The sequence below is a fragment of the Sander vitreus genome, chromosome 7, assembly GCF_031162955.1.
Source record: "Sander vitreus isolate 19-12246 chromosome 7, sanVit1, whole genome shotgun sequence".
In the NCBI taxonomy this organism is placed as follows: Eukaryota; Metazoa; Chordata; class Actinopteri; order Perciformes; family Percidae; genus Sander; species Sander vitreus.
Window position 1 is genome coordinate 25,627,022 of NC_135861.1, and position 15,093 is coordinate 25,642,114.

A 15,093-nucleotide genomic window follows, 5' to 3' on the forward strand; every position below is an offset into this window, starting at 1 on the left:
TCATCCTCATAAAATGTAAGCTTTAATGTACTGGCATTTCTAACTTGAGATCGCCTCAAAATGTTTAACTGTAGCATTATACTTAACTGATTTATTGTCAAGTGTATGAAAACCCAGAGACTAGCGTATATGGTAAATGTTTGTGACTTTTTTAAAACTTGCTTGCTGTATTGTGTGTGTATGCAAGACTGAAAGAAAAGAGAGGGAGTATGTTTGTGGAGCAATCAGAGTTATATTACTGGTATTGGATTATAGAAAATTTATGCAAAAAAATGTTTTAAAGTCACCCCTGAATTAAATATCCATTGTATCAGAGGTCACTATCACATTCTTAGATTTGATCATGTTCATTATTAAAGATATACCTATCTGTTCTCTGTGGGGGTTTTGTATGATGAGGATTTTGTGTGCATGATGTTCAAGTTCTTTTTAATAATATAATTCAACACCACCATTCATCACTATTAAGGGATTTACAGTCTGTACAGTATACAACACCCTCAATTGAAATAACGGAATGCCAAAAATGATATCTTCTGTCCCGCATGTTTAAATGTTGTCACACCTCTTATACAGGATCTCTGGGTTTGATTTCTTTATGAAACGGGGTTATTAGTATGTTGTTTTGCACTCAATATCACACTTGTTTGGCTTTCAAACTCCACTTGAATGAAGGATTTACATTCTGGCTCCCAGTTTGCTTCATTAAATTGTCATTTAACATATTTGTTAAGAAATGTATATAAATGGACTGCCGCAGCCACCCCTGTAGAGTTAAATGTGTTTTTAATATGTTATGGACAACAACAAGCTCTATAGCACATAGTAATATGCGTCAGGCTTTAGATATAGTCATGTCAATGAGTATACACACGTTGATCAAGTAGGATCAATTCATTGTTGGTTTTGGTCTTTTTATGGGATGTGTTGACAAAGAAAAATACATAATATGGCCAGCTTTATCCTTTAAATTCCCTTTGTGCAGCTAGTGTTTACACACCTCATTTAAAAAGAGTCGGTCAACGAAGGAAGGTGCAAAAAAGTAATGACATTTAGTTTTGCAAGAAGAATCAAATGACTTTACCTTGGGTGGTAACTAGGTTACAATATCACTTACAAGTAAAGTGGAAGAAGCATTCAGATCCTTAAGTAAAAGTAATACCACTACAAGTGAAAGCCCTGCATTTAAAACCTTACTTAAGTAAAAGTATATGTGTTATTAGCTAAAGACTTATGTATCAAAAGAAAAAGGACTCACTGTGCAGTAAAATGGTCCCTGTCAGTGTTTTATTATGACTGCTGCATTATTGTGTATGTTGCATTTTCTCTGCTGTCGATGTTTAAGTTTGTGCTCATTTTAACTCCTTTATATACTTTTGGGTAGTTGAATCTACAGCAATGCATCATATTCTATTTTGTAGCGTCGCTGTCCTGCGAGATCCACGTATCTCTAAAAAGTCAACTTTTCATGGTGTCAGAAAAACAGCCCTGTTGTCAGCTTTGTGACGATGCATTTTCCAGCTGATCCAAGAGGCTTTTTAAGATTTTATTTAGCCTAAGAAGTTGACGAATTAACAGTCATATCAACACATAAACAGAACACTTTATCCTTCAGTTTATCACAAACAACGTCAACACATCTGGAGATACATGGTACAAGGGGATGGAAATTTGTAACTTAAGCTGTCAGTCAAATGTAGTGGAGTAAAAAGTACAATATTTCGAGTAGAAGTATAACATTGCATAAAATGGAAATACCCATGTAAATTACAAGTAGGTTGCCTCAAATGTGTACTTAAGTACAATACTTGAGTAAATGTACTTTGTTACATTCCACCACTGGTTATAAATCATCTTTGTCAGTAATTCACAAAGTTTTTTTCATCAGATGAGCTCAAGTACATGATGTTCCAAATGTGTTTATTTGAATTAGTTTTATATTAATTCCATAAAAGTGGGATTTATATGCTACACTATTTTTTTTATACATGATACAATAAGCTTAAAATTGTTAATATGTATTCCTGGCTGTTTTCATTTTTGAATATCTTATTTCTTCTTTTGTCATTAGGTTTAGTTAACTTTGCAGTCCGGCAGGTGGTGTTCAGGTGCTACAGCTGACTGAGGCTGGAGGGAGGCGTAGTTGGTAGTTTCATTAGTTATTGTGATGATAAATATACCCAAGATCAGTGGTGGAATGTAACTAAGTACATTTACTCAAGTACTGTACTTAAGTACACATTTAAGGTACTTGTACTTGAGTCTTTTCTTTTCATGTCACTTTCTACTACTCTGCTACATTTCAGAGAGAAATATATATATATTTTTTTACTCCACTACATTAATCTGACAGCTTTAGTTACTAGTTACTTTACAGATTGTTTGTGTACATGTGATTGCACACAAACACATGTAGTTGTGAAAAACAATGTTTTATTAGAAATGAACCTACCCAACAATATATAAACCTACAGGCACAACTGAAATGATTAGCTGTTTTGATCGTTTCCAGTTTCTAAAATGTGAGGATTTTTACTTTTAATACTTTAAGTACATTTTCCTCATGATACTTACATCCTTTTACTTAAGTAACATTTTCAATGCAGGACTTTTACTTGTAACTGAGTATAATTTTTTTTTACAGTGTGGTATTAGTACTTTTACTTAAGTAAAGGATGTGAATACTTCTTCCACTACTGCCCAAGATCAACCTCACACCAATGTGTAATGCTATTTGTGTTTATTATCCTTTTAAAAACAAATAGGTGCATACAATGTTTAGAGCTGAAACAATTAGCCGATAACAAACATTAATCAGCTACAGTAAATAATGTGTTTATTGTTTATGTCATTTATTAACTAAAACTCTCAGCTTCTCCAATAGCCTATTCGAATATTCTGCTTTTCTTTGTTTAAATCGCTCACACTTTCACTGTTGCTCTGACTAAACAAGACATTTAGAGGCATCCCTTGAGCTGCAAATAACAATTGTTTTCATTATTAATTAATTTGCTGTTTTTTTGCAATAGTAACCCTCCTGTTGTCCTCCGGTGAAAAGGTTTCTATATCAGAAATTTGGGTTTTCCCTACAACGCTCTTCACATGTAAAATAAATGATCAGTTCACTACTTTCATTGAATTTGGGTGTTTTAGTCAATTTTATAGCATTTGGAGAAAAAAAAACCCGATAAAAGCACATTGAAAAAAGTGACAAAAACTATGAAAAAGTGACAAAAACATCAGGAAAAGCGACAAAAGTGTCGACAAAGACGACCAAAATTTTTAAAAAAAAGTTATAATTTTAAATTTTGACCCAGAAAACAGAAAGTTTCCGTGTCGACGGGAAGACAACACAAGGGTTAATCGTTTGGTCTGTGGCCTATTAATAACTCCAAGGTGACGTCTTCAGATAGCTTATTTTGTCTGATCAACCATCCAAAACCAAAATATATCCGGTTAACTCTGATATATGAAAAAAAGAAAAGCATTCTTGCTTGAAAATGACTGAAATGATTAATGGATCATCAAAATAGTTCTCTATTAGGTTTGTGCAAATCCACTGGCATATACTCTGGCTTTGTACCACTGGTTTGGAGTCATTGGTTTATGGGACTCATTTATGGAAAACTTCAAGTACAGAATCTGCAAGAAAAACAATGTAGTTTGGTTAAAGCGGTCAGAAAGCAGTCTTTGTTCCTGTGAGCACAGACAGGTGTTCTCTCTCTCTCTCTCTCTCTCTCTCACTCTCTCTCTCTCTCTCTCTCTCTCTGCAGATGTTTTAAATCTCTCCATCTTATGATGATGCAGGGCGTGGAGAGTTTGATGCCTCTCTTGGCATTCACCGCGTGCCTTAATTGTATGGCTAATAAATCAAGGTCCGCCGTGAACACGATGAGCGGAAATCCTGTCTCTTATCGAGGAAAGTTGGAGCTTTAAGAGCATCACAGGAACACACACACACACACACACACACACACACACACACACACACACACACACACACACACACACACACACACACACACAGGCTCAATGACTCGACAGGCCTGGGCGCCATTAACGCAATACAGGGGTATTTAAAATGTCCTCACTCACATTTTATACCAACAAAACAAGACTCTGACACAAATAGGCAATCACGTTTTCAAAGCTCAGTCTGCATCAAACAAATACACATCTTCTTGTCCTTGGTCATATTCACCCACTAAAGCTCCGCCACACATAACGCCATAATGAACTGTCCAATTCTTCCAGTCCAGATCCAGCGTGTTGCAGCTGCATGCATCTGATTGATCAGGTCTCCGGCTGGCCCTCCTCTGTGGAAACATCCCTGCATTACCTATATGGTTTAGAGAGATGGATATGGAGGTGAAGCAGGCCAAACAATCCCGTTCACACAGAGCTGGCATCGGTTGAGGCGGGCGCACGCGCCCACTGATGATGTCCGGTCCGGTCAGGCTTTGGTAGATAAAGACGCGCTTCAGTCTAATCCTTCAGGTTAAAAAACCGAACACACTATTCTTCATCTTTTTTAATATTAGACATTTCTCTACATCAAAATCCCCCGTCCTGATTTGCGTGCCTATGGTCCTCATAGGCTGAAGCAATAACGTCATGACGTAGCCTATCTTCGATATCATGCTGTCCCCATTAAACTGGCTGTCAGACCGGGTTAATGTGTCTGATGTGCTTCCGGCTGTAGGGCCATTTTCCATCACTGCGGACAGGAAAAGCACTGCCGGTGTCCCGGCGGCGTGATGCGCTGACCAGGGTGCTGAAACCGACCTGCCTCCTTTTTCACCAGCCTTCTTCTGTCAATTAGCCTAAATTACATTTTATTTCTGTGCAAGAACTATTGTTCGCTAGTAAGGGGAACTCAAAGAGTGTTTACAGGTCTAAGAAGTGATAAAAACGGTCTTTTGTGGCTCAAGAGGGGGCTGCACGTCGCTAATATATCTAATAAATTATCTTAAATGACGTGGCTTGAGTCACGTTGGTTGGTGCTTAAGACTACAATTTCGAATAAGCCTAAAAAAAAAGGAATAAATCTGAGGGTGTGGTGTTAGAAAGAAGTAAAACCTCTGTAGCTCGCTTCTCATCTCTGCTGCAGGCTAGCAGAGTTGCATTGTGGGTAATGTAAATTCTGCTGCATCGTTTTTGGTCTGCCTACTTTTTAAGAAACTGTCCATGTGAGTCTGGCAATGTTATATAGAATGCTAAATCAGTGGAGTAGTCTTTTAAGAAAATTAAAATCTTTTTAAACGGTGAGTTACATTGTTTTGGCTACTTTAATAAAGTTAGCTTTTGAGCCCAAAATGAAACAAAATAATAAACAATATTAAAAGTCTGTTTCTTTTTACATATTAAAGAAAGGTTTATTGCCACATTATGGTTTATGCTTCACACATGATTTTTTCATCTGAATGCTTAATTATAGTTAGCAATTACGTTTTTCTGTAAGCACAAGCAAGTATGAGATCAGAGTATTTTTTTGTTTTTTGTTTTCTTTTAAAAGATAATGATATTTGTCTTTCATTTTTGCACATCAACAACAATCTGACTGCATAGAAATATATCGGGGTGGAGGAAGATAACCTAGGAGCATTTTGCCTTAAACCACTAGGGGGTCTCTTGTCTCAGATGTGGATTTTTCACAGTTTTATAATAATCAGAAAAACATTTCCCTCAAAGGATTCCTTTAAATAGGTACTTAACTTTTTATTGTGACCTTGACCTTTTGTGAAAACACAATCAAATGTAAACACTACAGACAAGACATAAAAAACAGACATGTGATACCAAAAGTCCAATACAAATACATTTATAGGGCATAATAAGTCTGTCTGTTACATTAGTTCAGCCACATACAGACATCACATTCTGTTGTGATGCAGCTTTATGCTAAACATTCATTTTTTCACTCATCAATATTCACTCAATGCCCCATAATGATGAAGCCAAAACAGGATTTTAGACATTTTTGTTAGACATAATGACATGGTAGTCAGTCCTTTTGCCCTTTGACACAAATGTAGCTCAGGTGCCTCCCATTTCTCCTGATGATCTTTGAGATGGTTCTACACCTTGGTTGGACATGATTAGGAAAGGCACACACCTGTCTATTTAAGGTCTCACAGCTGACAGTTCATATCAGAACAAATACCAAGGAGCTGCCTGCTCAGAGGAAGGGTCATGTTGAGGAGCAGATCTGAGGAAGGCTGTGAACAATCTGCTACATTGAAGGTTACCAAGAGCACAGTGGCCTCCAAAAATCATTCTGAAATGGAAAAAGTTTGGAACAACCAGGACTTTTCCTAAAACTGGCCACCTGGCCAAACTGAGCAATTGGGGGTGAGTAATTAAAAGAGGTGACAAAGTACTGTACATGATGGTCACTTTGGCTGAGCTCCAGAGATCCTGTATGGAGAAAGTTCAAGATGGGCAACCATCACTGCAACACTCAACTGATCTGGGCTTTATGGCAGAGTGGCCAGACCGAAGACTCTCTCTGAAAGACACACTTTGAGTTTGCAAAAAGGCACTTGAAAGACTCTCAGACAGTGAAAAACAAGATTCTCTAGTTTGATGAAGCCAAGATTGAACTGTTTGGCCTCAATTCTAAGCATCAGGTCTGGAGGTAACCAGGCACTGTTCATCACAAAAACCATCCCAAAAGTGAAGCATGGTGGTGGCAGCATCATGCTGTGGGGGTGTGTTTCAGCGACTGGGACTGGGAGACTGGTAAGGTATGAGGGAAAGCTAAACAAAGCGCAGATATCCTTCATGAAAACCTGGTCCAGAGCGCTCAGGACCTCAGACTGGGCTGAAGGTTCACCTTTCAACAGGACAATGACTCTAAGGCAGCACACAACCAAGACAACGCAGGAGTGGCTCATAGGGACACGTCCGTCAATGTCCTTGAGTGGCCCAGTGACAGCCTGGACTTGAACTCAATCGAACATCGCTGGAGAGACCTGCAAATTGCTGTCCACCGACGTTCTCCATCCGACCTCACATAGCTTGATTAGATCTGCAGAGAAGAATGGCACAAAATCTCCCAATCCAGGTGTGCAACTTGTTGTGTGATATAGAAGACTTGGGGCTGCAATCGCTGCCAGAGGTGCTTCAACTAAGTACTGATTTAAGGGTCTGAATACTGTCAATGTGATGTTTGAGTTTTTTTTCTTATAAATTAGTTAGAAATAAAAAAAAAAGTAATAAATAAATTAGTTTTCCTTTAGTCATTATGGAGTATTGAGTGTGGATTAATGAGGGGAAAAATTTATGTAAATGTTTTTTGCAAAAGGCTGCCACATCACATGTGACAAGTGAAGGGGTCTTAATTCGTACTCCTCTAAATGCACTTGTTCTTACAGAAAAAAAACCAAATGTTTTTGTGTCTGTCGTCAAAACAGATTCTTAAATGAGGACGAAATCAAACATTTGATCATGTTTTTGGTAAGTGTGCAGAACTGAAAAAAACACAAGCAAGAAAAAACTGACATTTACAACTGACAGCTTTAACAGGGTAATTTATTAACATTTAATTGGCTATATCAAACAATAATATATGTACAAAAGTGAGTTTACAATGTAACCAAACTGTACAATACCACTGAAACACTTTCTTCAAAAATGTTTAGTTTAATTAATATTTAAAATCTAATTATAAATACATATACCAAAGCTAACGTATACGACTTACGGGTGCATCCAACTTCCAACTTAAATAATAAAAGCATCAAATCTGCAGCAGAAAATAGTCCCAAACAAATGCATTATTTACTCCTGTTTGAGTAATAAAAGATACAGCACTTTGTAATGGTTTAACTTTTCAAAAAAAATAAAGTAGGGTATATAATTGTTGCCTTATCTTGAGGCAAAACAAACCTGTTCATCTTGTCGTGCTATACAGGTCCAAACTGATTTAAGTCTTAAGGAAGTAAAGTCTTGTGTCAACAAATCTGACAAATAGACACTTTACTTAATTTCCCCTGATATAGTTGGGTTAAAATGAATCTCTAAACCAGCAACTTGCATTTCTGCATGTAGTCATTAGTAATGTAAACATTTTTGTGGAAATCAAACTTTCCTACAGTCATACACATTTGTACAATGCAATCACTGTGACTTACAGTAAACACAATGCAAAAAAAATGCATACAATATTTTATTGACTTCACTTTCAAAAGGGGATGTTGCAGTACTTTCACATTTATGAGAAATAAGAATGTGATCCGCTTGTCAAATTAATGACAAGGAAAACACGACTTTATACCATCCCAAACAAGTACATCATGTTAATACTGTTGTGTGCATTCTTCACAGCCAGTTACAGCAAAGAATGACTCTGATGATTAGAGATGTGAATTTAATGTCCAGTCTCACAAATCAGCTACAGACTGTTATTTGCAACAAAACTGTCTGGGTCAAATCACAATAACCCAGCTGTAATCTTCCAGGTCGACACGACGAGCATCTCCAAAGATGAGGAAAATCCCAAGGCCTGTGACATTTACTAAAGTGATGAGGGAGAACACGGTGGCCCACGACAGCGTGACCTCAATCAGGTAACCTGACACGGAGACTGACACCAGTCCTGTTCAACACACACCAAAGAAAAGGACAAGAGGGATTTGAGATCGGTGCCAGTAGTAACAATTGTACATGTTTTAAAATCCAGATTAGTAAGAACAAACATTTCCTGTATACTGCAAAAACATATTGGAACATACCCATGAATGCACCCAACATATTCATAAAACCTGTTGCAGAAAAGGAATACTGATTAAATGTGTGTCAACAAAAACCAAGATTAGCAGAGTTTAATGAAACCTAAATGTAGACTGTTAGAAACTCACCATAGAGGGCACCAGCACATGATGGGGCGAGATCCTGTACATTTACTGACACACCACTGAAACACATTGAAAACAGCAAATGACTGAATTTAAAGGATAAATCTGTTGATATTCTATATTTTTATTATCAGCAAATCCTATAAAAGACCAAAACCGGCAATGAATCCTACTAACAAGTATCGTCGGTGTATCCACTGATATATCTCAATGCTATTTGCCATAGAGCATCTATGGCCATAGAGCCATAGAGAACAATAAGCTGCATCGTTGCACCGGGTGACATGTTTCTTCATCACAACGAGGGCATTGTAGTTTATTTTGACTCAATCCCACATACACAGTTCTGCTACTGTAAATACTCACTAGAGTGAGCACCAAATGTGTATTAATATGCTGCTGGAAATAGTCAACAAATGGGCTATTTACTCTGAGTTCTGTTAGCAATTCAAAAATGATTCCAACAGTATTCTCCCCTGTCATGTAACACTGTGGGGACAATGTGGGGAAGTTTTAATCATTTAGTTTCAATTGTAAATAATACATATTTTATCCGTTAAAATAACCATTACTTAAGGGAAAAGGAAAAACATCAATAGGTGATTCCAAACTTTTGAACAGCAGTGCACATGGAACAACATCAGCATGATGCTGTTAATATTTGCTTAGCTTAATTTCACCGACAAATCCTTCATGCACATAATATATATATATATATGAACAGATATAGAATAGAATCTTTTTACCAGTCAGACATACCTGATGCTGAAGGTGGATAGACCAACAGCAGTAGAGACGCAAATCACAGCAGTGGGAAATGTGACAGCTCCAGACAGAAGCACAATAAATATACTCGATACACCCATGGCAAAGAACTGAGGAGGGAAAGGAATGCAGTGGAAATATTAAAAGGCATAGCTCATAATCTAAAAGTGAATGTAAACAAAAGTGCAGGACTGGAACTTGCCGTCACTCTCCTTGAAAAGATTAGAATTCATTTGGACTAATAAGAGATAAAAACTTTTAAAAAGTTTAACACCATTAATCTATAGGTCAAGCTTTTCAATATACGTGTACCTTTTATATTACTAGAATAATTATTTTCTTTTTTCCACTACAAAGGGCATACACATAGCTCAATATACACCTGGGATTCACAGTACTTGTTCATCTTTAGCCCTGGAGAAACGTGTAATTACATGTTTGAAACGCACACAAAAATTCCATTATGAACACTTTAGCTGCCAGTCAGGCCAAACCATCCACTGCACACAGACAACCTTTTTATCACTTGAAAACACAACTACAGTTATGTTCTACTCTTTCCACACTTACCTGCATTATCTTTCTCACCAATGCTACACTATATCCTACAGGGAAAAAAAACACAAGCTGTTAACACATTTTTAATGAAAAGTACAGTAACTGACCTCAAAACATGTACAACAATAAAAATAAAAAAAACAATTGTTTTATACCTTGGTTGATGAGAAAGTCCGAGATATATCCTCCAACAAGTGCTGATACAGTTGCAGCAAGCCATGGAATTACATTATACACCCATCCCTGCAAGAATAGGCAGGTTGGCATTTAAACAATGTAGTTGTCTATAGCGTGGCGTATTGATGTGAAACTATGTACTGAACTATACGTGCATGTTTATTGGCTAAATTGCAACCTATGGTGGGGAAACCAATACCGTGGCGTGTGGAAATGATTCTTTGAAGTATGTCGGCAACCATGACAACAAAATGTAGAAAGAGCTGGACAAACACATGTGAGCAAACACCATGGCCCTTAGAAAGAAGATGACAAAGGTGGGGTTAGGCTGAAAACACAAAAACAATAATGTAATATTAATCTTTGTAGGATTAAAGAACAAACTGTACCAGACAGGTCGCTTCTTTAGAAGACTCCATTGTGGGTCTTTACTTGTTTCCATCTGCTTAGGGGGGCTTTCTGAACCTGAACCACACATTGCACATTGTTATACTGTTGTGTTGTATTGTATTGTATAGCCCACAGCCAAGCTAGCATCTCTGTGACTTGGCCACAGAGTTGCTCACAATGACAATGCTAACATGTTAATGTTTAGCAGGTATAATGTGTACCATGTTCACCGACTAAGTTTAGCGTGTTAGCATGCTAACATTTGTTAACTAGGACTAAATACAAAGTATAGCTGAGGCTGAATGTCATTAGTTTTGCACGTATTTAGTCATAATCCAAAGTATTGGACACATTTACATTTTGACCAGATAATGACCCTAGGTGGAATGCTAAGAGGTCACCAAAGTTATTAAAATTCTTGAACATGAATGTCTGAACCAAATTTCACGACAATCCATCTAATAGTTATCGGGACATTTCATTCAAAACCCCAAATGTCAACCTCAGAAGTCAATAGGATTCATCCCCTGGGGAATCTGTACAAAATATCATGGCGGTCCATTCAGAAGTTATCGAGATACTCTATTACAAATAGAAACATAGCTATGGGAGGCTCACAGTATTATCCATGCCCAGATCATTTAGGACAGAAACGTGACCGTTAATGGTCACTTCGTTATTCAGAGATACATGACTATTGCAGCTATTTTACCTTTTAGTAAACACAGCCAAACAATAAGTGCCCAGAGTCCGGACAGGAAACTAATAGTGTAAAACATGCTCTCCCAGCCGTACGAGTCCAGCATCAGGGACCCCATCCCACCTGCTAGCAAAGTTCTGAAAGAGCAACAACAACAAAAAGACGTCAGCAGAAGAGAGGTGTGTGTGTGTGTGTGTGTGTGTGTGTGTGTGTGTGTGTGTGTGTGTGTGTGTGTGTGTGTTACCCAAGATGTGAACCGCTGTTCATGGTGCTCATTAAAAACCCTCTCTCTCCTTCCACTACACGCTGTGAGCAAAGGCTGGCCAAAGACGGAAAAAAAACTCCTATAAGACATTATAAGACACGCTCAGCTTTCCCATATTTATTTACTGTCTATTTCCTGCACCACTGGAACTTTTAAAGGAACAGTTTAACATTTTTGGAAATATGCAATACTCACTTTTGGCAAGAGTTAAATTAAACGATAGATACCACTCTCATGTCTGTGAGTGAACGCTAAATATGAAGCTGCAGCTGGTTAGCTTAGCATAAAGACTGGATACGGGGAAACCGCTAGCCTGGCTCTGTTCAAAGGTTAAGAAAAAGCTATCCGTTTCCCCCTGTTTCCAGTCTTTATGCTAAGCTAAGCGGCTGTTGGCTGTGGCCTTATATTAAGTGTACAGACATGAGTGGTATCGATCTTCTCATCTCACTCTGGGCAAGAGTTGCATCATCACATGCAACTTTTTCCAAAATGTTGAACTACAGTACTACAATACTCACCCTGCGTCAGTCCCATAAGGAATCGGGCCATAGTCAAGAGGGCAAGGGTGTGAGAGCCTAAGTGGGCCAGAAGAGGAGTACCAGCTGTGATCAGAGCCCACGAGACTGCAGAGATGAACAGGACACGCTCTCCTCCCATCCTAATATAACAACAAATATGGAGTTAAAAAAAGAGGTTATTAGCTCTTTTTTGGAAGTCATGCAACACTGTTTTTACTAGCTGAATTGCTTACTTGTCACTGGCATGTCCTCCAAGGATCTGTGTGAAACAGTAACCCCAGAAGAATCCACCCAGAACCAGCCCAGAATCGATCTTACTCCAGTGAAAAGAGGTTGCCAATGACACTGCACAGATTGGCATGGCCATCCTGGCACAGTAGAGGAGGCAGGTGCCCATAAAGAGCATCACGGTCCATTTTCGAGCCAGTGGTCTATAAGCATGAAGAAGAACAGAACAGGTTACACTTAATGACATGGATCCTAATTCGTTTTGTGTAAATAAAGAAAAGGGTAAACACACATGTAGAGAGCTAGTGCCAGTGCTGTAATGTCAACGGTTAATGAAACAAGACAAAGTTTGTCAGGAACCATGTAAGCAGCTCTGTAAAACTGCATGTGGCGTCTGCGTGTGGCATACAAGTTACCTTCCCACCAAACATGCCACCAAACACGGACAACAATGGGACTCAAAAACAGTGTCTGGTAGCCTGCCTATAAGTGGCATCACGCTCTGTCTGCCACTTGTCTGTAGCTGGTTGTGCTTTGCATGTGTGGGATTCTGAAATGTCCTTAAATTCGGGAATTGTCGTTTGTTTATTCAAAGTCAAAGACAGTCCAAAGTAGTGCTACTTTGCAAATTTTTGTGGGTCTGAGATGTATGTCACATTTTAGCTGCCAAAGCTCCGCTGCTTTCTTCGACGTTCTCTGTCTCTGGTCCTAGGCTGTGCTGTGCAGTGCTAGAGGGGGAGTGGCCAGTGGCTAGAGCAGCAAAAGCCAATGTGTGCTTCTTTTACTGATATATATTTAATATATCTTTTGCATTTCTAATCCAAACAACATCAACGTCACTTGGCACTGCACTTACTCATGCCCGTGGCAAGACACCTGTCAAGTTTGAAATCCATCGGACTAACGGTTCGAGAGATATGCGCATAACGGACAGACAGACAGACAGACGTTCCTGCAATTTATAGATATATTAAGTTTGACAGTAGTTTTAGTTAGGGTCATGTATAATGTATCAAAGTATGTAGCTACACAAAAAACTAGTTGGAAAACTGTAGGAACAGCCATAATGTTTAAATCTTTTGATTTGGGAATCAACTTGAGCACTCTTTTACTAGCACTGACCCCAGTTGGTTAACATTAGACCTTAGCTGATGGCTTTGTTATATGGCATTTGATCTACTACAATACTTAAATCATGTTCTTGTTATTTAATTCTACAAGATTAGACTGCATGAGAAAAATGGTAGGGATTAATTGTAAAGCTTTTGCGACATAGCGCCATCTCATGGAATGTCGTCGGTTCAATTCCCTTGGTTCAATGTCACGAGAATTGACAAAAAATCATGCTCTTCCCTCAAACTAAAACTAAAATGAAAAATGAATTTAGATTCATTTCTTTTTTTTATTAGTTTTTTAACCTTGCAATATCGTTTCAGTTTAGTTTTTCCTAAAGGATATTGTTTTAATTTTGTTTACAACAATAATTTTCATTGGTAATTTAGTTTCAGCTTCAGTTTTTGTTTACGATAACCCTGGTGGCACAGCAGTGCTTTGAGCAGGTTTATCACGTTAGTTTAGCGTGTGAGCCTGCCAATATTTGATAATTGGCGCTAAACACAAAGTACAGCTGAGGCTGATGGGAATGTTTTGCAGGTATTTGGTCATAAAAAACAAAGTTTTTGACCTGATGATGGCACTAGATCGAAAGTGAAAGGATCACACTATTAGAATTCATCCTCTGGGGACCATGAATATCTGAACCAAAGGTCAGTGTCAAGACATTTCAATAGAAACCTAAAATGTTTCTGCTGGTGGTGTCAGATGAAAAGTCAAGGGATCACCAAAGTCAGTAGGATTCATCCTTTAGGGACCATGAATGTCTGTACAAATTTCAATGACACTCCATCCAGTAGTTGACTTGTTAAGCTATATTTCAGTCTGGACCAAAGCGGAGGATCAATAGACTGACATTGGCATCTATATAACCACATCACAAGCATGGCTAAAAAATGAATCCAGTTGCAGAGAGGCAAAAATTGTCACTGAAGTTAACGCAAGTACAGTACCTGTTGTACACATTTTTTAAATTCCAACTGAAGAAGCTTGAAGTATCTTTAGTCAATCTGTAAATCTGAAGCAGACTCACCTGGGCCACAGGTTTCGGACTTCTGGCTCTTTTTCATTGGCTGTGTAAACCGTAACATCCAGTACTGAACCATTTAAGTAATTACAGCCATCTACTGACGTGGGTCTGTCAGCCATTGGGACACCACTGGTGTTTACTCTATCAGTGCATATCTCAGGGAGGTGTGCTTTAGCTTTACCTCATATCCTCAGGCAGGCCAAACAGGTAAAACTTGTTGGAACAAAACTCAAAAAGGGAACCTGCTTGTGATTTGCAAAGCAGGGGGTTTACATTTGCATACTGCCCCTTTTAAATAACAGAAGAGTTGTTGTTGTTGTCAAGCTTTTGGTTTTTAAAACCATCATACGGTTTTATAAGTACCTGGAACAACATTTTCGGAGTATTCAGATCTTTAACTTAAGTAAATACTCTGTTACAAGTAAAAGTTGTGCATTCAAAATCTTACTTAAGGTAAAGTAAAAAACATATTGCTAACAGAAATATATATA

The 15,093-nt window shown here is 38.1% G+C and overlaps 1 protein-coding gene across 2 annotated transcripts; it reads right to left on the reverse strand.

Annotated features, from left to right (window-relative positions):
- Nucleotides 1–7,515: 7,515 nt before the first annotated feature.
- Nucleotides 7,516–14,764, reverse strand: LOC144521204 (voltage-gated purine nucleotide uniporter SLC17A9-like). 2 transcript variants are annotated; one of them, XM_078255613.1, is made up of 13 exons: nt 14,606–14,763; nt 12,465–12,662; nt 12,232–12,371; nt 11,693–11,792; nt 11,461–11,585; nt 10,748–10,823; nt 10,558–10,654; nt 10,337–10,424; nt 10,194–10,228; nt 9,618–9,733; nt 8,862–8,917; nt 8,736–8,765; nt 7,516–8,599 (listed from the first exon to the last, which is right to left on the reverse strand). In XM_078255613.1, exons 1-13 carry the CDS (start codon nt 14,719–14,721, stop codon nt 8,430–8,432), a joined length of 1,347 nt encoding a protein of 448 aa, XP_078111739.1. In that variant the 5' UTR covers nt 14,722–14,763; the 3' UTR covers nt 7,516–8,429. The 2 variants fall into 2 exon arrangements, with proteins under 2 accessions (XP_078111739.1, XP_078111740.1); XM_078255614.1 differs by having other exon boundaries at nt 8,476–8,599; nt 8,736–8,784; nt 14,606–14,764.
- Nucleotides 14,765–15,093: the final 329 nt, after the last annotated feature.

Excerpts from the sequence above, each read along its gene's own strand:
- LOC144521204 (XM_078255613.1), bottom strand. The coding sequence starts at position 14,721 with ATGGCTGACAGACCCACGTCAGTAGATGGCTGTAATTACTTAAATGGT. Across the intron at positions 12,372-12,464 it reads GGAGGACATGCCAGTGACAA|GATGGGAGGAGAGCGTGTCC; the intron begins GTAAGCAATTCA and ends TTGTTATATTAG. Across the intron at positions 8,766-8,861 it reads ATGTGCTGGTGCCCTCTATG|GTTTTATGAATATGTTGGGT; the intron begins GTGAGTTTCTAA and ends TTTCTGCAACAG.